We start from the raw sequence: 23,601 nt of genomic DNA, 5'->3' as shown, positions 1-23,601 counted from the left end.
AACACCACATATTTAACACCTAACACCACATATTTAACACCTCCTAACACCACATATTTAACACCTAACACCACATATTTAACACCTCCTAACACCACATATTTAACACCTAACACCATCACAAATTAACAACTTCCTTCAAATCATCATAAAAGTCAATATAAATCACAGTTAAAAAATTTGTTAAATATATAAAATGTTTATCTTCGTGAGGTAACAAATAAACATCACAGGATAATGTAAACAGGGTTGTGATTGGTCAAATGCATCACAGGATAATGTAAACAGGGTTGTGATTGGTCAAATGCATCACAGGATAATGTAAACAGGGTTGTGATTGGTCAAATGCATCACAGGATAATGTAAACAGGGTTGTGATTGGTCAAATGCATCACAGGATAATGTAAACAGGGTTGTGATTGGTCAAATGCATCACAGGATAATGTAAACAGGGTTGTGATTGGTCAAATGCATTACAGGATAATGTAAATATGGTTGTGATTGGTCAAATGAGGTATAATATTAATTGGCCTTAACTACTGTACTACACAGTAATTACCTGTGTTATGATCATTAACTCCTACAGGTGTAATTATACCACTGGTGTTATACTGTAATTAACTATAGTGCATTTTTTTCCCAGCTGAGAAGAGATGCCCCGCCCCCTCCTCAATACTCACTCCTGATTGGCTGTTGCAAATCTGTCCAATTTAGTCCTGAAGTAATGCTGTATTTCTAAATGAGTTTATTCATAATGACCGTTTATGACGAGAAAGATATTTAGCTAAATTATATAAGATACATACATTAATTATTTCAAACTTAAACACCTAGAAAGTTTATCAGAAATATTATACAAGAATTAACTGTTAACAACTTCATATTTCCCGCCTCTGTTGACGGCCGAGTAATATGTCGGTGTTATTCTGATCTTTTAAAATGTTAGTTTTTTTATAATGTAATATTACTGACAAGTAATTAGTCTTAGTATGTCTTATTGTGGGTAAAAATAAGTATATATAAATGAGTCCTCTGAAAGCGTTAATTTGCCACCAGAGTTTAACAGTTAATTGTTGTACAGGTTGTACCTCTCTAGTCCAGCAACCTCAGGACCTGACCGGTGCCGGACCGTGGAAATTTCCGGACCATAGATAGTGACTTGTGCATACACTTGGCAGCACTAGCACCACTTTCACTGATTCGTGGTCTCTTTGAAGACATATTGAAGGGTTAAATGTTGTACAGTAGCTTCTCAAATTTCGCGAGTTTTTAATTCGATGTTTTTGATTTGGACACAAAAAAAAACTGCAAAATTTAAAATTTGGACGGCGAAAACTCGAATTTCGACCGGTTTGAACGGCCCGCCAACGTGCAGACGAAATGCATAATCGTGTAAACAGCGTCATTTCTCTTATGTACAAAAGATTCATTATTGTTTATTACTGAATGTCTTTTTTATTGAATTAATGTTAAAGTGTGCAAAATGAGCAATACAAAATTATTAATAATACGTAGAATATTAAAACACACGAGCAAATGAGACAGCATTGTTTTCGTTGATTACAAAACCAGTGACTGACTGGTTCTACATATAAAACTGAAGAAAATAAGACCCTGGTTGTAGCTGTAGTAAAATTAATATGGTTGTTTTAAGTAATGTTATTTAATGTTAATAAATGGAACAATAGAAGTAGCTAACCATTAATGGTAAAGAAAAAAAAGATCGCATATGTAAGTGCGCACACGTGAAAACATATCGTCATTACTTTACACAAGAATATGAAAGCAACACTTATTTACTGTTCATATATATTTTAATTAATGTTTCTGAATTTATTTTTATTGAATTAATGTTTGTGTGTGCAAAATTAACAATACAATTTATTAATAATACGTGGAGTATTAAAACACACGAGGAGACGAGACGGCTGCCGGCATTGTTTTCGTTGTTTACAAAACCAGTGACTGATTGGTTCTACATATAAAACTGAAGAAAATAAGACCCTGATTGTAGCTGTAGTAAAATTAATGTAAAAAAATGAATATGGTTGTTTGAAGTACCTGTAATGTTATTTAATGTTAATAAATGGATCAATATAAGTAGCTAACCATTAATGGTAAAAAAAAGTGAGACTACGCGTATGTAACTGAGCATGTGTGAAAACATATCATTACTCTACATAAGAATATGAAAGCAACACTTATTTACTGCTCATATATATTGAAGGGTTAAATGTTGTACTCTGTATAGACGAGGAGAGAGAGAGAGCAGCCTGAGGGGCAAAAATTTAATACTCCTGTAATAATAATAATAATAATTCAGATAAGTAAAAAAAAAAGCTGCCTATCTACCTATTGGACAAACTAAAATGGTTCCAGACCACGGGAGTTTCTGGACCACAGGATGCCGGACTAGAGAGGTACAACCTGTAGTACTGTTATTATTATTATTAATATTATTGTTATTATAATTATTATTATTATTGTTATTATTATCAATATTATGGTTACTGTTCTTATTATTATTATTATTAAACACAAACCAATAATTAATCTCTAAATACACACAATAATAATAATGGTACAAATTCCTTTAGGTTGGGTTGGGTGAACGGCAGCAACACACGAAGGCTATTATATTAAGATGATCCTTTACCAGTCAGTGTTAATATGTGATACAATGTTAATGTACGCGTGCGTGCATGCGTGTGTGTGTGTGTGTGTGTGAGTGTGTAATAATAAAAATAATAATAAACGGTTTATTAATAGAGTTGCAGCTGGTGGCATAAAATATACAGACTTACATATGATTTAGACATAATGATATAATATGCATTGAATACATTTACAGGGGTGTGTGGCATAAAATATACAGACTTACATATGATTTAGACATAATGATATAATATGCATTGAATACATTTACAGGGGTGTGTGGGGGCTTGTACTCAATCAATAATAATAAACATAATGTGAGGTTCATGGTTCAGCTAACCTAACCTACCCTCCTTCCCTCCACATTCTTCACCACCAATCACGTTTCAGGACACAATCATTCTGCCAATTCTGTAATAGATATGCCAGGCCTCACCATTAGCTGTAATATGTCATGGAAGCCACAACATTGCTAAAGTTGCCTCCCCAAAGCTGTGAATGCTGTACAGATGCCATAGCTACTTCACCCCTGAGCTGTTGGTTCAAGTATATAAGGGATTAATTGGTCCTTCCTTGGAGTACTGCTCTCATATCTGGGGTGGCTCTTCAACTGTTAGAGAGGCTGGAATCAAAGGCTTATTAACTCTCCTCCTTTAGTTGATAATCTCTCTTCTCTTCACCACAATGTTGCTTCACTCTCTCTCTTTTACAGGTACTTTAACGGGCTGCACCGTGGGCTGGTGTCTTGCCCACAGTGTGGGTCACACTATAATAACCCATTATAGTACATCCTTCTTTACTCACACTGTTCAATGCTCTGCCTTCTGTGTTTCCATACTCATACAATCTGTCTCACTTTATAACGAGGCTTTCCCGGCATCTATGCGGTGCATTAATATAGTCTTATTATTTTTTATTTTTTACTCTCATTACCCCCCCAGGCCCCTTTGTGGGTTGGTGACCTGTGCCTGGGTGACCTGTGCCTGGGTGACCTGTGCCTGGGTGACCTGTTACCTGTAAACAAATAATGTATCCCCACCTCTCCTCCCTCCCTACTCCCTCCCTACTCCTCCCTACCCTCCCTCCCTACCCTCCTCCCCTCCCCACCCCTCCTCCCCTACCCTCCTACCCTCTCCCCTACCCTCTCCCCCTCACCTCCCCTCCCCTAAGTCAACACCTAAGGTTCACCTCCTTAAAGACTCAACACAATATAAACGACAACAATAAATTCATTACCTTTTTTGTTTCTGTTGTTGATCTTCTTTTGTTTTTTCCTGACAGATGAAACTCCCGAGTCACCGTCTGAAAGGTAACACTATTATAAACACATCGCATTTCTTAAAGTAACCTAACCTAACCATAACTTAACCTAACGTAAACTAACCATAACATAACCTAACCATAACGTAACGTAAAGTAACGTAACCATAACGTAACCACAACCTAACCTAAACACATCACCCTCTAAAAGTAACCTAACCACCTCCTCCTTACACCTCCACACTCCCTCTTCCTCCCCTCCTCCTCCTCACCTCTCTTATTAATGTTCCACTCATCATCATCTTCCTCCTCTTCCTCCTCTTCCTCCTCCTCTTCTTCTGCTCCCTCCTCCTCCTCCTCCTCACGCCGGGAGACGCGAGGATGGAACTCTATGTCGTCCATGTCGGTCGCCTCCTGGAGACCAAAGCCGTCGGGGTCGTCCTCATCCTCCTCCTCCTCCATCTCTTCTTTCCACTTGGGTTTTTCTTGCCATACTTTGGGTATTATTTCCTTGAGGCCGGTCATGGGAGCTTCCTGTTGAGATACAATAATGGTAGTGGTAGTAGTAGTAGTAGTAGTAGTAGTGGTAGTAGTAGTGGTAGTAGTAGTGGCCCCCCCACCAACTGTTAGGTCTGTTGGTAAGTCCAGCATTACTCATGTCAATACTGTACTATACATCATTGTAAACACCCCAGTACAGGTCTTTGTACAGCTTTAGCCACAGTTGAACCTGATTACTTTGTCACCTGAGTAAAAACTCTCACAATATTCATCGACTGTCCTTCTGTTGCTTTCATATTCTCGTGTTGATAAATGACGATATGTTTTCACGTGAACGCACTTACCGTCCATACGTCGGCGTTCACAATCAATTTAGTTTTTTCTTTATCATTAGTAGTTAGCTCCTTCTATTGTTCCATTTATTAACATTAAATAACATTACTTAAAATATATGTATTAATTTTTTTACATTAATTTTACTACAGCTACAACCAGGGTCTTATTTTCTTATGTAGTACAGAAACAATGTTAAGCGGGCGACTTATGCGAGGACTTACTGTAATAATAATACTAATAATACTAATACTAATAATCATAATCATAATATAGTACAGGTTGTACCTCTCTAGTCCGGCAACCTCGGGACCTGACCGGTGACGGACAATGGAAATTCACCCTTTTCCTGGATAGGCAGTGACTTGTGCTTATGCTTGGAAGCACTAGCACCACTTTCTCTGCTTCGTGGTCTCTTTGAAGACATATTGAAGGGTTAAATGTCGTACAGTAGCTTCTCAAATTTCACAAGTTTTTAATTCGACGTTTTCTATTTGAACACACACAAAAATCAACACATTTAAAAATTTTGACGGCAGAAACTCAAATTTCGACGGGTTTGAACGGCCCGCCAACGTGCACAATCTGTAAACAGCGTCATTTCTCTTATGTAAAAAAGATTCATTATTGTTTATTTCTGAATGTCTTTTTTATTGAATTAATGTTTATGTGTGCAAAATGAGCAATACAATTCATTAATAATTCGTAGAATATTAAGACACACGAGCAAATGAGACAGCATTGTTTTCGTTGATTACAAAACCAGTGACTGACTGGTTCTACATATAAAACTGAAGAAAATAAGACCTTGGTTGTAGCTGTAGTAAAATTAATATGGTTGTTTTAAGTGATGTTATTTAATGTTAATAAATGGAACAATAGAAGTAGCTAACGATAATGGTAAAGAAAAAAGAGATCGCATATGTAAGTGCGCACACGTGAAAACATATCGTCATTACTTTACATAAGAATATGAAAGCAACACTTATTTACTGTTTCTGAATTTGTTTTTATTGAATTAATGTTTGTGTGTGCAAAATTAACAATACAATTTATTAATAATATGTGGAGTATTAGAGGAGACGAGACGGCTGCCGGCATTGTTTATGTTAAAGCTTACGAAACCAGTGACTGATTGGTTCTACATATAAAACTGAAGAAAATAAGACCCTGAGTTTAGCTGTAGTAAAATTAATGTAAAAAATGAATATGGTTGCTTGAAGTACCTGTAATGTTATTTAATGTTAATAAATGGAACAATATAAGTAGCTAACCATTAATGGTAAAAAAAAAAGTGAGACTGCTCGTATGTAAGTGCGCACATGTGAAAATATATCGTCATTACTCTACATAAGAATATGAAAGCAACACTTATTTACTGCTCATATATATTGAAGGGTTGTTGCTGTACTCTGCCTATCTACCTATTGGACAAACTAAAATCGTTCCGGACCACGGGAGTTTCCGGACCACAGAATGCCGGACTAGAGAGGTCCAACCTGTATTGGGAAATTTCCTCGACATATACCGTTAAATGTCTCTCGGAAAATCGCTCCCGAAGCTGGAATTCTCCGGAATATTCCAGCTATGGGAACAACTTTCCGAGAAAATTCCAATCCGGCCATGGGTGAGTTCCGGGTCTCTGGCTACCGGGTATATTACTGTGTGACCCCAAGTTGGTCCCATACTCACTACTTCTGGGTGAATCACGTTCTCAATTTCCACCTCGTCATCTTGTGTTGAAACTAAGACAATGTCCTTGGCGCTCTGTAAAAAAAACAAATATATTGTATTAATGCTCGGCCTGGCTTGGCTCGGCCTGGCTTGGCTCGGCACTGTAAAGCCAAATAATTGTTTTCTTTATATTTTTGATTATTTTTCTATGGTATAACTTGATTGATTATACCTCCATTAACTGTTAAATGACTGAATGAAGTGATATTAACAGTGTATCTGCCTTCATTAACTGTTAAATAGTTGACTGGAGTAATATTAACAGTGTATCTGCCTTCATTAACTGTTTATGACTGAATGAAGTAATATTAACCTAACCTTTCACAGATCAAGGAAGAGCAATGATACAGTACAGTAGAACGTCAATTTAAAGCAAATCGATCTAAAATAATCAATTTAAAGCAACACCCACAATTAAGGACACGATATCAATTTAGAGCAAATCTTTTACGCGAGTCAAATCTGGAGCATCGTGAGTAAATAAACAATATTTTATGTTTCCCGCCAAACACCTCTCTGGCCACCACCGTCCCACACCCTCAGTTCTACGGACATATTGTGTGACACTACTATATCTCCTTCTACCATGTGTATCAACCATCACCACTATGTCCAAGACGCCAGCTACTATGTCCAGAGGCCAGCTACTATGTCCAAGAGGCCAGATACTATATCCAAGAGGCCAGCTACTATATCCAAGAAGCCACCTACTATGTCCAGAGGCCAGCTACTATGTCCAGAGGCCAGATACTATATCCAAGAGGCCAGCTACTATGTCCAAGAGGCCAGCTACTATATCCAAGAGGCCAACCACTACATCATTAACTACCCCAAAGGCCAAGAAATTAAGGCAAACAATTACACTAGAGTAGAATAACAAGGTAATGAAAACACTGCAATGTGGAAATGGAGCTTCAAGTGTGGGGTGCCAAGTGTGGTGTTTCAAGTGTGGTGCTTCAAGTGTGGTGCTTCAAGTGTGGTGTTTCAAGTGTGGTGCTTCAAGTGTGGTGCTTCAAGAGTGGGGGGCTCCAATTTGGACTGTCGGAGAGCTCTTTCCGCACTATAAAACCCAACGAGAAGAAAATTAGAGCAGTCTATACTTCACCAGATGTTGCCAAAGATAAACTCCACCTGAAGTGTGCTGCCAGGATAAGATGATGTTGTTCTATGATGTGCCCCCACAGCCACACCCTGGGTATAAGACATACAGTGCCCCCACAGCCACACCCTGGGTATAAGACATACAGTGCCCCCACAGCCACACCCTGGGTATAAGACATACAGTGCCCCCACAGCCACACCCTGGGTATAAGACATACAGTGCCCCCACACCCCCCAGACAGTAGTGTAGATGATGAGCTGGGGTCAGTTAGGCTCTGTCTCTTCTGAGGATGACTTGCCTAACTAATGGTGGATGAAAATATATTTTTAACAGGATAAATTAATGAAAAACTAAGTTGAGGGGGAAGTGAGTGTGTGTGGCGAGTGGTAGGGATGGAGTGGGGCAGACGAGAGGTGGGCTGTGTGTGCCCCCACCCTCTCACATCAGCTGATCACTAGTAAACAGTACAGTAACACCACCCTCCACCTCTTATCTTCACTACAGGTAATATATATAACACTATATATTTCTCTCATATTTAGTAGTTAATTAAGGTCTTTTGTGTTCCTCTCAAGTACCAAAGTAAATTATTCCATTGAAACGACTCTGATTTAGTGAGGAATTGATTTAAGGTGAAGTCTTCCAGCACGTATCTCGTATTATATCGACGTTCTACTGCACCTGGAGCATTGATACATTACACTGGAGCATTTAAAGATCAAGAAAGAGAATTGACACATTACACTGGAGCATTTAAAGATCAAGAAAGAGCATATATCGCTCATTTACCTCCAATATGTCTCTCTCGAGGCCTCCCAACATCTTGAGGACATTGGAAGCGTGTGTTGGCTCCTGGACCTCACCCAAGATGCCCCTCAAACACTCACTAACTTGAGGGCCACATATCTCCCCCTCGAGTCTGGGCAAACACTCGAGCAGTAACTCCTCTAGTCTGAAACACGGGAGGAGGATTAGTTAAGTTAGGATGTGTTAATTTGGGGATGTATTTATCATTTAGTGAGTTAATCAAGTGATTTGAGAGAGAGAGAGAGAGAGAGAGAGAGAGAGAGAGAGAGAGAGAGAGAGAGAGGTCATCATACCTCTCCCAGTTAATGCTCGAACAACTGGAACACGAAACGAGCGGTTGAGACGTCAAATTACACTGGACCTTCACCTCTCGTAGAGGTATTCTTAGACTGGCGTTACGAAGAACGTCCTGGAACATAGGGTAAAGAAAAATGTTAGCCTAGGGTCGTAAAGTCAGTGTCGAGATTAATAATATTATTGTTATATAAATGCTGTTGTACATCTCACTATATCAAGGTTCTTATACACTTTGCTATACTAAAGTTGTTATAGGTTAAGTTAGGTTAGTGTAGTGGTACGGTAGGTTAGGTTAGGTTAGGGTAGTGTAGTGGTAGGGTAGGTTAGTGGTAGGGTAGGGTGTACTCACAGTCTGCGTACAGTTGTCTCTGATTCTGTGAGGTCGGCCCTTTGGCTTAGGGGGCGGCGGTCGAGGGTGGCTGGGCATGCTGACATCTTCGCCGTACTCGTCGTCGTCGTACATCTCTGGGTCGAGAGTCGGCCGCTCATTTTCTTTGTCCTCCTTTTTCACCTTTGAGAAAATCTGTTTCCTCCTTCGGCCGACCAGACCCGAGCCTTTTGTCGAGGTCTTGTTTGGGGTCGCCGGGTCTAGCTCCTCGTCGTCTACAGGTTCGGACTTGATGAACGGAACGCTGTTAAAACAACGAGAGCATTAGGGTGGACTCTAATGGATATATGTACGGTAATATATCCCCGTTAGCTGGAACGCTCGGTCCACGACGCTTCCGGGAATGACACATTTCCGGGTAACCGGACGACTCTCAAACCTGGAAAAATATCTCCCATCCCTGGAATTCTCAGGGTATTGGTAAAATTTTCTCAGAAATTTCCGGAAAATGTGGACCTCGGAAAATCGTTGCCAGAGTCAGAATTTTCCGCAAATTTCTGAGAAAATTTTACCGATACCCAGAAAATTCGGGGAATGGGAGATATTTTTCCAGGTTTGAGAGTCGTCTGGTTACCTGGAAATGTGTCATTCCTGGAAGTGTTGTGGACCGAGTGTTCCAGCTAATGGGGATATATTACTGTACTAAAGTTCATTATATAGGGGTCACACACTCAATATACTTCATTATATAGGGGTCAAAGTAATAAAAACATCTTACATTTCTGCCCAATCATAATTCTTGTTTGGTTTGGGTGTTCTCTTGGGTCGTCCACCGGTCATTCCTTGTTTAATCTTTTCTGCTTCTTCTGCCAGCAACTGAAACAAGACAAAGGTGATTCATTGATTGATTGCTTAAGTTGTTTGATTGGTTGATTTATGTATCATCATACAGGGTCTGACGAGCTATGTCACGTGTAAAAATATACATTTGTTTGGTATTATATAAATACAGTAAAAGTCCAAAAATCCGGATGCCAGAAATCCGGACCGCCCGAGAATCCGGACTTTTCGAAAACTTTCAAACTTTTTACATTTAGCGGACTTTTGTGGGTTACGTGAATGAATGGAGTTGCTTTAAAAAAATTAATTTACATAATTCTAATAATAAAAGTAATTGTAAATTATAGGTAGCTAATTTTGCTAGTTTTGTAATTAGTTTGAACTGAAATGTAAAATTTGAGGCACTATAAATCTTTTGTGTGTATGTGTGCATGCGTGAATGCCACAGCTACACAACGACAACAAGTGACCACGCGGTCGCCACTTTAAAACGAGCAATCAAACTGTGACAACGTATGTAATTTTGAGTCCTACTGTTTCCATGTACAGAGTACTGTACTGTACAAGCCCATAATAATGGCTCCTACAGTAGATAAACTTGGTTGTGTGAAGAGAAAGAAGAACACGTTGAAACTGAGTGACAAACTTGAAATAATTAAGACACTAGAACGTGGTGTGAACAACACTGATCTAATGGAAACATACCACACTGGAAAGACTACAATTTATGATATAAAAAAGGCAAAGAATAAAATTCTAGAATTCACAACTTCTTCTGAGCCTTACAATAAAATTGCTGAAAGAAAAAGTTTATATTGGCCCAAATTAGAAAATCTTGATAAAGTGTTGCACAAATGGTTTTTGTTAAAACTATCAGAAGGTATGGCAATTTATGGGCTGATGCTTATTGCCAAAGCAAAGTCTTTTAAGGAGCAAATAAACATTGAATCAGAGCGAGCATTTAGTGATGGATGGCTTAGGAATTTCAAGACTCGTCATGGTATTAGACAGTTTGTTTACATTTTTGTCAAGTGTTGACTTTATTTTTCTTTAAAACTGCTCGTGTTGATAAATGAAGCATGCTTTACTTGCTTATGAATAAACTATCAAAGTGTACCTGTTCATCTCTTCTTTATTCCTCCTTAAATTTGAATTTTAAAAGTACTGCCTGAGAATCCGAAAATCCGGACCGACCCAATCCCCAGGCTGTCCGGATTTTTGGACTTCTACTGTAATATGGACGTAAGAATTTATTGTACTAAAATAAATATATTTGGTATAAAAATTATTGTTGAGCATGAAGGCAGACACAGGCGAGAGTGGTGGTGGTGGTGGTGGTGGTTGTTGTAGGCGAGTGGTGGTGGTGGTTGTTGTAACGTACTTTCTCGACAAGAAAATTTAATATTATGCAAGTTAGTTTTGTTGTTTGGTATATATACTGATTAATGTTTGGATATTCTCTGTAAGCAAGAGTTATCGGAAATTGTTATCGTAATTGTATAAAGTAAAGTTATAGGATTAGAGTATTGTTTTTGGTGTGTGTGGGTGATATGACTTGTGGTCGCTGGCCGGACTGACTGGATAACTTTGTCTTGGGTTCCTGCTGATTTGGAGGTTTATGATGTGAGTTTGAGTTAACATTATTCATTAACAGTATAAATTACATCACAAATTATAAGGTTCTCGTTAAATATTTCTGGACCTTATGTATATGTTTGTGTTTATTGTATGTTGTTGGCCAAGTTGACACACATACAGCAGTGGTCCTGTCGTCCTCACTGTATGTTGGTACGACCTAACATTTTCCATCTGTTTAGTGCGTTGATAGATACACCGTTATACTTCTCTAGGGTTCAGCTATGCTCATACACACACACACACTCCAGGTTGTAGGTTCCACTAAGCTCCTCGGTGTCACCATAGACAACAAACTAAATTGGATACCACACGTCAGTTAAGTTGTCAAATCCTCCAGTTTCCGTCTCCGCCTCCTCCGCCGACTCGAGTCCCTCGGAGTTCCTGCACACGAGCTCCTCGGTGTTTACACAACATTCATACTTCCCAAGCTCACCTATGCCTCCCCCACCTGGACTTCCTCCAAATGCCACACAACTTAAACACCTAGAAAAAGTGTAAAAGAGGTCATGCAAGATTATTCTCTCCCCTTCCTACTCCACATATCAAGAAGCGCTCAACACACTGACCCTTTCGACTCTCACTGACCATCACCACGACCTCATCTGCAAATTTGGTAAGAAGCTTCTACACCATCCCCGACACCGGCTCCTACTACCACCAGAGATCCCTAGTCCGAGAATTGCTGTTCGACACCACAACCGCATCCAGCCCATACGAGCACGAACTGATCGCTGTAAGAACAGCCCAGTCCCAACCATTGTAAAAATTATCAATAACATGTAATCAACCAGTGTGTTCACTCCCAGTCAACCCTACTTCTTGCACTGTCACTATGGTTTACCCCTCAGCTTGTGTGTGTGAGCAAGGTTGTGTGGAGGATTCTCACAGGGTAACATTAGGCGTTCTTCCTATCACTTGGCCTTTACCGATAGGTCAACAACTGTGTTGCCTGTATAACAAGTGAACTAACGTGTGGGTTGAGCACTTGCCCGAGAGGCAAGGCCTATACCCAGGATTGCCATATCCACTATATCAGTTCTCATGTACAGAACCAAATACACAATGTGCTTAAATACATTTTACGTAAATGTGAATAACAAAGTGTGAGGGCAGACATACTGCCTCACACGCCTGTTCTCACACATTTGTGAATAAGTTACCCTTTATGTATAGAACTAAACAATTAATGTAATTGAAATACTGTGTAACATTCAGTGCCATAATATCCTGACAACGGGTGTTAATTATTATGACCCTTTGTAAACTCTACTCTGTAATCCTTTAACTCTACCGCTCACAGGATGAGTGTGGGGTGCACAATAAAGTAGCCGCTGTAAGGGGCAAAATCAATCACGCACCCACACACACACACCCCCACCCACACACCCACACCCACCCACACACACCCCCACACCCACCATATCACATGTTTTCTTCTTCCTGGTCCTGGCTTTTGCTGTTGGTAATCTCTTGGGGATGATAAAGTGTTGACCACAGACGTGTAGAGTCTTCTCTGGCTCCTGTCTGGGGGGGACAGAATACCTTTATTATTAGTATGGGGTCTGGTGGTAGTTAAGGGTCGTTACACCACACCAATTACCTGCACCAGTGTAATCAAATTAATGTCGGAAAATGAAATACAATAAACAGTGACTTACAGGTTGATGTCGAGAGCCTCCAACCACAAGAGCCTCTGAGCCTCGTCACTGGGGATGGTGTAAAACGAGGCTGTACACTCCCTCTCGTCCAATCGCGTCGCACAATCAGGTACGCAACAAACCAATGACTGACTGCCGCTTTTCTGTCCGATAAAAAATTGAATTGTCGATAAATATTAAAGGGTTTGTTTATCATTTAATGTTCACCTGAAGATTAACCCCCAAGTGTTCACCTGAAGATTAACCCCCAAGTGTTCACCTGAAGATTAACCCCCAAGTCCTAACCTGAAGATTAACCCCCAAGTGCTCACCTGAAGATTAACCCCCAAGTCCTCACCTGAAGATTAACCCCCAAGTCCTAACCTGAAGATTAACCCCCAAGTGCTCACCTGAAGATTAACCCCCAAGTCCTAACCTGAAGATTAACCCCCAAGTGCTCACCTGAAGATTACCCCCAAGTCCTCACCTGAAGATTAACTCCCCAAGTGCTCACCGAAGATTAACCCAAGTCCTCACCTGAAGATTAACCCCCCAAGTTTCTTCACCTGAAGATTAACTCCCCAAGTGTTCACCTGAAGATTAACCCCGGCAGTTCACCTGAAGATTAACCCCTAAGTGTTCACTGAAGATTAACCCCAAGTGTTCACCTGAAGATTAACCCCAAGCAGTTCACCTGAAGATTAACCCCAAGTGTCTACCTGAAGATTAACCCCAAGTGTTCACCTTGAAGATTAACCCCTCATGCTTACTTGAAGATTAACCTCAAGTGCTCAATTGAAGATTAACCCCCAAGTGCTCACCTGAAGATTATCTCCCTAAGTGCTGGCCACCTGAAGATTAACCCCAAGTGTTCAATACCTGAAGATTAACTCTAAGTGTTCACCTGAAGATTAACTCCCAAGTGTTCACCTGAAGATTAACCCTTAGTGTCTGCCCGAAGATTAACTCCATGTTCACCTGAAGATTAACCCCCAAGTGTTCACCTGAAGATTAACCCCCAAGTGTTCACCTGAAGATTAACCCCCAAGTCCTAACCTGAAGATTAACCCCCAAGTGCTCACCTGAAGATTAACCCCCAAGTCCTCACCTGAAGATTAACCCCCAAGTCCTAACCTGAAGATTAACCCCCAAGTGCTCACCTGAAGATTAACCCCCAAGTCCTAACCTGAAGATTAACCCCCAAGTGCTCACCTGAAGATTAACGGTCACCTGAAGATTAACCCCCATGCTCACCTGAAGATTAACCCCCAAGTGCTCACCTGAAGATTAACCCCAAGTGTTCACCTGAAGATTAACCCCTAAGTGTTCACCTGAAGATTAACCCCAAGTGTTCACCTGAAGATTAACCCCAAGTGTTCACCTGAAGATTAACCCCATGTTCACCTGAAGATTAACCCCCAAGTGCTCACCTGAAGATTAACCCCAAGTGTTCACCTGAAGATTAACCCCAAGTGTTCACCTGAAGATTAACCCCAAGTGCTCACTGAAGATTAACCCCAAGTGCTCACCTGAAGATTAACCCCAAGTGTTCACCTGAAGATAACCCCCGTGCTCACCTGAAGATTAACCCCCAAGTGTTCACCTGAAGATTAACCCCCAAGTGTTCACCTGAAGATTAACCCCCTGCACCTGAAGATTAACCCCAAGTGTTCACCTGAAGAATACAATTAACAGCACCTGAATTAACCCCAAGTTCACCGAAGATTAACCCCAAGTGTTCACCTGAAGATTAACCCCAAGTGCTCACCTGAAGATTAACCCCAAGCTCACCTGAAGATTAACCCCAAGTGCTCACCTGAAGATTAACCCCAAGTGTTCACCTGAAATTAACCCAGTCACCGAAGATTAAAAGTACCCAAATTAACCCCCAAGTGTTCACCTGAAGATTAACCCCAAGTGTTCACCTGAAGATACCCAGGTCTAGCACCTGAAGATTAACCCCAAGTGTTCACCTGAAGATTAACCCGTGTTCACCGAAGATTAACCCCGGTTCACCTGAAGATAACCCCAAGTGTTCACCAGAAACCAGGCTACCAAGATTAACCTGTTCACCTGAAGATTAACCCCCAAGTGCTCACCTGAAGATTAACCCCAAGTGCTCACCTGAAGATTAACCCCCAAGTGCTCACCTGAAGATTAACCCCGTGTTCACCTGAAGATTAACCCCCAAGTGCTCACCTGAAGATTAACCTCAAGTCCTCACCTGAAGATTAACTCCCCAAGTGTTCACCTGAAGATTAACCCCCAAGTGTTCACCTGAAGATTAACCCTGCCACCTGAAGATTAACCCCAAGTGTTCACCTGAAGATTAACCCCCAAGTGTTCACCTGAAGATTAACCCCAAGTGTTCACCTGAAGATAACCCCCAAGTGCTCACCTGAAGATTAACCCCAAGTGTTCACCTGAAGATTAACTCTGTGTTCACCTGAAGATTAACCCCCAAGTGGCTCACCTGAAGATTAACCCCCAAGTGCTCACAGAAGATACCCCCAAGCAAGGCTGGTAGTACTGATGCCAGTACGAATATTTTCGCTCTCCGTACCTGGCTTAAACTCTGCATACAGTAATTCTGTACTTTTATCATTACCATCAGCAAAATATATTTACATTAAAATAATTCTTTTATTTGTGAACAAATTATTAGAGTACAGTACATGTGTGGATTTTAAAGGAACATTTACAAAGTGACTATAGATGTAAATGTGCTGTGACTGGACACTGAAGATAAATTGTATCAGCCTACAGCCAGAAAAAATATTAAATTGTAATAAGAATAATTTTTATAATAATAATAAAAATATCAATAATATTAGATAAAGTTCCCTGCCTCCTCAGAGGATACTGCTCGTCCCAACAATGGCAAGAGTGACTGTGAGAGTTGGAACAAACAGTGAGTTTTGCTATAAGCTGTTTTGATACAGCAATTTGCTCTACGCGATTTATGAATTAGGAACAATATTTGTATACTGTGACGCTTGTTTTCTATAATGCGATTTGCTTACTATTTCTCCAATTTTGTGGTATTAACTGTGAATATGGTAAGAAGAATATCTCCCAAGAACCGTTCTGGTGATAGAATTCGGTGATCGTAAAAGAAAGGATATAACCTTGAAGAGAAGCTCGATGTTATCAACCTCAAAATCACCCTTCTCCCCCTCCAGTAAAGTGTTACATTTACTGTATGATTTCATTATTAGATATGAATGTAACATTTATTTAGACTGTCTATCCTTTGTGTTAGGCTAACTACTAAATTTTTAGATTTGAGTAATCTGCACTAAACTATTTTCTCCATAAGCCCTGTTATTTCTATTACGATTTTCTATAACGATATTTTCAAGAACACAATTATCGCGTTATAGCAGAACTTCTAGTACTCTCAAGTTATCTGCTTGAACAGTTGGCGTGGCGCAAATGATCAGTACCGACACTACCAGCAAGTGAACGGTACTGATCAAGCCACATTAACCTTTCAAGATGATGACTCTTTCTTTCTCTTTTCTGAATATTATTAGATGTTTTATTCAATTTAGGAAGGGTATATGAAGGCAACACCACGGATGGCTAGTCTATACTGTTTATTCCCACAAATCCTTCTAAGCTGCATAAAAAGTGTCTAATATTAGCCACAATAAACTGTCAAAATGTGTCACAATCCTCAAGGGGTTAATAAGTGCGCGATCGTGTTTTAAGCCTGAGAGTGCGGTATGGATTTTGCTCATTTTCCGTACCCAAATCGTACCATACGTGCTCGAGGAAAATATTGTACCATAATTCCGTAGCCGTACATTCTGACTAAATATCAACCTTACCGTACTGCCAGCCTTGACCCCAAGAGCTCACCTGAAGATAACAGTCATTTAACTCACCTGAATAACTGTCTTAAGGTTTAGACTGGCAAGTGCAGTTTCTTTGGACTGTGCCTGACTGTCTGTCGGCTCTGGACTGTCAGTTACTGGTTGAGAGAAGTGGTAGGTCTGGGTCCCTGATCAAATTTCTTGCCGTTTGATTCTCTCTGACAGCACAGACACCTATGGGCAGAGGAGGTGAAGATTAGACACCCTAGTTTATTGTACCTAACCCGATGCTGACCTAACCTGACGCTAACCTAACCTAACGTGACCTCACTGGAGTAAAGATCACGGCAGACTTAGCTCCGAGGGATAAATTGTCAGTAATGGCCAGTCGTAAACAAGGCCGAGCTACTGGCCGAGTTAGTGAAGGTCAGAGAAGACATGAGGCAAGGAAAGTGTGATGAAGACTGAGGTGAAGGGAAGGTCGAGAGGCACGACTAAACTGGTGGTGAGAAAAGACACCAAGGAAACAACAAACAGCCAAGTGTAAAAACTCTCTCAGTCCTTTGATAGACCAATAGTCAGGGTCAGGGCGGAGGAAGGTACACGTTACCATAGTCAGGGTTAGGGCGGTACGTTACCATAGTCAGGGTCAGGAAGGTACCGTTACCATAGTCAGGGTCGGGCCGAGGGGAAGGTACACGTTACCATAGTAGGTCAGGGGGAAACAAAAACCTTAATTGTTGACACATTCCCAGGTGCAGTACCTGGACAAAATTTTTATTGGGAAGAAATAAAAATAGGTTGAGGTTGTGTTTGCCAGGAGCTGGGGATATAGTTGACAGGAGGGACAATATCTTCTCTGGTAATGGAACAAACCCATTACCTGCCTCGTGATGATACTGGCGGTGTAAGAGTGAGGAGCTTCTTGATAAGTTCAACACAGCTGTAGGACGTGTTAGGGCTAGGAAGGATCCCTATCATATGTGGTGTCCTGCCTAGAAGGAGAGTTGGCAATGAATGGTTGTCAAGGGCAGTTGGTGTCAACGGCAGAAACCAGATACCACATGAACAACGATGTTATTGAAAATCAACTGCAGAAGGATTTAGGAGTAATCATAAGTAGGAATCTTAAGCCAAGTAAACAATGTGTATTTGCTCGTAACAAGACTAATAAAGTACTTGGGGTCATACAAAGGAGTGTTAGTTACAAGACCAGCGAGGTCATCCTAAAACTATATCTTGCGCTTGTGAGACCTCACCTGGATTACTCAGTTCAATTCTGGTCACCGTATTACAGAGGGATATAGAATCCTTGGAAAGAGTTCAGAGGAGAATGACAAGACTAATCCTAGGCATTAGGAACCTTGAGTACAGAGACAGGTTAAAGCATCTTAATTCACACTCCCTCGAGAGACGTAGAGCGAGGGGGGACATGATAGAGGTGTATAAATGGAAGTAAGGGCTAAACAAAGGGGACATAACAAAGGTACTCAAACTATCCAACCAGGAGCGAACTCGTAACAATAGTTTTAAACTAGACAAATTTAGATTTAGGCGTGAAATAGGTAAACACTCGTTTGGAAATAGAGTAGTGGATGAATGGAACACGTTACCAAATATCATCATTAATACCCCCCCCCCCCAGAATACCTCACAACACACCTGTGATAACGACAGATACGGCTCCCTGTTGTCTGAATCACCTCTCCACATGACCCCACAGCTGACCGAACCATCGTCGTTCTCCTCCGTGGCCGACACCCTAGAGTACGCATCTTTAGACTGGATCGGCGACGACTCCTGTTGGCTCCAGTCGTCGGCGGTTAGCGTAAGGACCGTTAGACTGGGGGTTAATGGAGGCACCTCGGACGCTTTATCCAGTCTAGCTTCCTTGGAGCCTTTACTTCTACCTGTAGTTAAATATATGTCGTTCAATGTATGTAGTTAAATATATGTCGTTCAATATAGTTAAATATATAATTATAAAAATAAAATTAAATATCCAATTAATTGATGAAATAAATAAGTTAATATTATTACAGTTAACTGCCGTATTACCGGTCAGTTAACTGTCTGGTTAATATAGTACATGGGTCCATAGGCTAACATAGCACTTGGTGTTATACAAGGGAGTGATAGTTACAAGACTAACGAGGTCTTTAAACACACTATAGGTGAGGTGGATATAGGAGCTATAGGTGTAAACTGGACTGCCTATGGCCCGCTCTTGTTCCTCCGCTCTAATGGCCTTGTTCACAGTTAACTACAGTATAGTCTCGATTTACGCGGATTTCCTTTACGCGTTTGGTCCTTTACACGGCACCTGGCCAGACCCGCAAATATTAGTTCCACGGTTCATTCCGTCATTTACGAGGGAAGCGGCGCGGACAGGGTGCGCACAAGGTCACCCAGTCAACAAAACATTACCGAGTTCTTCACCCGCCACCCGCCACAGCCGGCCCAGGTCAGTGATAGTGAGGATATGGACTTTGAGCAGTGCCGGATTTAGTCCTGTGGAGGCCCGTGGGCAGTCTCTTTGTGGAGGCCCCCCTCAATATAACTACCCAAGAGGGTGGGGGTGGCGAGTGAAGTGAGCCTAAACATCTGGAATTTCCGGGGGGCGCTGTAAACCCCCCGGGAAAATTTTGAAATTTGAACACTTCTTTGGAGAATTTTGAAGCCATATGCAGTTATATTGAGGAAATTAGAACATTGAAATTTTTTTAATTAACTGTATATTTATTGCTAGTGTACAAATTCCCAACACACACACACACACACACAAAAGTGATAGATAAACCGAATTTAAAAAAATGAAAATATAAATAATCCAAATGAATAAACAAATAAATAAAATATTGTAATATGTGGAGGCCCTGCAAGCCTCTGTGGTGGACAGTGATACAGGTGAGGGCCAATAATCTGCCCTCTGCCTCGGTACCAACCCCCCATCCCCGTGTGCCCGGCCATCTCTTCTACTAACGTAAGTGTTAAAAAACCTAATATTATTGATATTTCTCTTTTTAATTAATTGTGTGCATACCATCATAAAATTAAGATGTTATTTTGACTACAACGTACAGTGTTGTGTTGGAAAAAATGGAGTTTGGGGGTCGGCCCAGTCTGTCTTTCAATTAATCCCATATGTTGTTATTTCATTTACGCGTTTCTCGTTTTATGCGGACGTCGACGGGTTTAATTGACCGAGTAAACCGAGACTATACTGTACAGTTACCAACAGTTAAATACAGTTAATTAACAGCTAAGTACAGTCACCAACAGTTAAATACAGTTAATTAACAGTTAAATACAGTCACCAACAGTTAATAACTCACCTTCCTCAACATCATGTGGTTCTTCCAACAGTCTCTTCTTGCCAGTCTTCTCCTCACAGTCACTCATCTTAGACTGGCTTGTTCTCAGGTACACTAAATGACTTACACCTGAAGGAAGGTATTTAATTAGCACCTGATGATTAACCTAACCTGGTTTATTTCACCTGTGATTAACTTAACCTAACACTAATCTAACTTAACCTAACACTAATCTACCCTAACTTAATTTAACCTAACACTAATCTACCCTAACTTAACTTAACCTAACACTAATCTACCCTAACTTAACCTAATCTAACCAAATATTAAAGTGAGAGTTTTGTGGTGCTGAGAAGAAAAAGAGACCCTCATTTTAGATTTTCTATGTATTATTTAAGCATTTTCGACTTACGACCTGGATTTGGGTCCCTAACCCCGTCGTAAGTCGGGGAGATGTATATTTGAACCAACAGCTCAGGGGTGATTGATTGATTGATACGTTTATTGAGATACAAAAAAACATTAATACATCTCAAAGGGATGAAGTCATCCTCACCCCAGTCCAGGAATGTCCCTCTCAGGACTCACATAAATCCCTAATATTTCATATAATTAGTTATAATACATAGTTATATTCTAGATGCCAAATTTCTATATTTCTTTAATATTTCATCTATTTTCCCATTTCCAAACATCCACTCTATTTGCATGGGGACATTATTTATATGGGTATATTAAGCAATGGTCATTCCAGTATATAATGTGGGATCTGGATGTTCTACAAACTCTACATTCTTTATCCTGTTCACACTCAGGGGTGAAGTAGCTACGGCATCTGTACACCATTCACAGCTTTGGGGAGGCAGCTTTAGCAATATTGAGGCTGTGTGGCTTAAAACCCATTATTTTCAGATACAGCGAATTTTTTTCCAACCCTTAAACTGCGGACAACAACCACGGACGCTAAAGTAGGCAAGCGCAGCCAACGTCAAGATGCGATTATTCTCTCATGTTCCCGCCGAGAACTGTAAGAGTGTTTGGTGTTCCTGATCTGCTTAAGGCATAATATAAAAGTTTATAAAACGTCTATATAAATTCTGAGGTATTCTCCAAAACTTAACCTAACACGAACTCAAGATATTTAACCTAACTTAAGTCAACCTTGCTGACTTAACCTAACACGAACTCAAGATATTTAACCTAACTTAAGTCAACCTTGCTGACTTAACCTAACACTAACTCAAGATATTTAACCTAACTTAAGTCAACCTTGCTGACTTAACCTAACACTAACTCAAGATATTTAACCTAACTTAAGTCAACCTTGCTGACTTAACCTAACACGAACTCAAGATATTTAACCTAACTTAAGTCAACCTTGCTGACTTAACCTAACACTAACTCAAGATATTTAACCTAACTTAAGTCAACCTTGCTGACTTAACCTAACACTAACTCAAGATATTTAACCTAACTTAAGTCAACCTTGACAACCAAACCCAATCTAATCTAACCTAACCTACTTAAACTATCTAATTGAACTTAAATTAACCTAAATTAACATTGCTAACTTAATGCTAACTCAAGCTACCTAACCTACTCATTTAGGAGATTTTAAAAGGCATATTAAATTTAAAAAATAAATAAATAATTAAATAAGAATAAATTGATAAAGAAATAATTAAATAAGAATAAATTGATAAAATAATTAAATAATATAAATAACAATAATAAACCACCATAATTAACAGTCTAATCACCATAAAATAGTCCAATAAATGGTTAACTATCAACACCATAACACCAGGTATGATTTCTTACATTTAATATACAACTAAATGAATTAATCCACTAATTATTGTTCATAGACTCAGAATTATTGATAAAATGAGATAAATTAACTTAAAATATCGATAAATAATGAACTAGAGGGTTAAATAAGGAGGCCCCATTACTGATACTATTAACATAATTAACACCAAACTAACTAAGATCTTCACTACAGACTGATGAAATATTGAGAATTATTGATAAAATGAGATAAATTAACTTAAAAATACTTGATAAATAATGAACTAGAGGGTTAAATAAGGGCCCCATTACTGATACTATTAACATAATTAACACCAAACTAACTAAGATCTTCACTACAGACTGATGAAATAGTGAGAATTATTGATAAAATGAAATAAATTAACTTAAAATACTTGATAAATAATGAACTAGAGGGTTAAATAGGCGGCCCCATTACTGATACTAATAACATAATTAACACCAAACTAACTAAGATCTCTACTACAGACTGATGAAATATTGAGAATTATTGATAAAATGAGAGAAATTAACTTAAAATACTTGATAAATAATGAACTAGAGGGTTAAATAAGGCACCCCATTACTGATACCAATGACATAATTAACACCAAACTAACTAAGATCTTCACTACAGACTGATGAAATACTGAGAATTATTGATAAAATGAGAAATTAACTTAAAATACTTGATAAATAATGAACTAGAGGGTTAAATAAGGCGACCCCTTACTGATACTAATAACATAATTAACACCAAACTAACTAGATCTTCACTACAGACTGATGAAATATTGAGAATTATTGATAAAATGAGATAAATTAACTTAAAATACTTGATAAATAATGAACTAGGGTTAAATAAGACGGCCCCATTACTGATACTAATGACATAATTAACACCAAACTAACTAGATCTTCACTACAGACTGATGAAATATTGAGAATTATTGATAAAATGAGATAAATTAACTTAAAATACTTGATAAATAATGAACTAGAGGGTTAAATAAGGCGGCTATTACGATACTATTAACATAATTAACACCAAACTAACTAAGATCTCTTCACTACAGACTGATGAAATACTGAGAATTATTGATAAAATGAGATAAATTAACTTAAAATACTTGATAAATAATGAACTAGAGAGGTTAAATAAGGCGGCCCCATTACTGATACTAATGACATAATTAACAACCAAACTAACTAAGATCTCCACTACAGACGGCTATATAGACATAAAAAAGCCAATAATCACCATAAATAACCTTAAAATACCCGATAAATAAGGAAATAGAGAGTAAAACAAGACGACCCCATTGACTTTACTGCCGTTATCCTTCAAACATTAATATAAACAATAACATTAATATTTATGGTCTAATATCTCACTGAATTACTCTATATATTATTATACCAATATTACCTCAGTTATGGAGCTCAGGAGGCGATAATTACACAATAAAATGGAATATTTGTTATAACGTTTCTTACCTTCACCTTCCCTCATAAAATGGCCGCC

At 39.4% G+C, this 23,601-nt stretch overlaps 1 protein-coding gene across 1 annotated transcript in view; it reads right to left on the bottom strand.

Annotated features, from left to right (window-relative positions):
* The window catches only part of LOC121859029, a 26,237-nt gene extending 2,636 nt beyond the window's left edge, over positions 1-23,601 (bottom strand). Inside the window, exons 1-13 of the mRNA XM_042355690.1 lie at positions 23,574-23,601; positions 20,286-20,393; positions 18,606-18,860; positions 17,023-17,138; positions 13,154-13,296; positions 12,914-13,019; positions 9,796-9,893; positions 9,039-9,321; positions 8,686-8,801; positions 8,375-8,537; positions 6,442-6,516; positions 4,188-4,449; positions 3,892-3,957 (exon numbers count right to left, since the gene is read on the bottom strand). Coding sequence (XP_042211624.1) covers positions 3,892-3,957; positions 4,188-4,449; positions 6,442-6,516; positions 8,375-8,537; positions 8,686-8,801; positions 9,039-9,321; positions 9,796-9,893; positions 12,914-13,019; positions 13,154-13,296; positions 17,023-17,138; positions 18,606-18,860; positions 20,286-20,393; positions 23,574-23,589 — 1,807 coding nt within the window. The 5' untranslated portion in view covers positions 23,590-23,601. The remainder of the gene's footprint in view (positions 1-3,891; positions 3,958-4,187; positions 4,450-6,441; positions 6,517-8,374; positions 8,538-8,685; positions 8,802-9,038; positions 9,322-9,795; positions 9,894-12,913; positions 13,020-13,153; positions 13,297-17,022; positions 17,139-18,605; positions 18,861-20,285; positions 20,394-23,573) is intronic.

Source organism: Homarus americanus, unplaced genomic scaffold, assembly GCF_018991925.1.
Source record: "Homarus americanus isolate GMGI-L3 unplaced genomic scaffold, GMGI_Hamer_2.0 scaffold50427, whole genome shotgun sequence".
In the NCBI taxonomy this organism is placed as follows: domain Eukaryota; kingdom Metazoa; phylum Arthropoda; class Malacostraca; order Decapoda; family Nephropidae; genus Homarus; species Homarus americanus.
The sequence above is the reverse complement of the archived record's forward strand: the minus strand, read 5'-3'. Positions and strand labels throughout refer to the sequence as shown.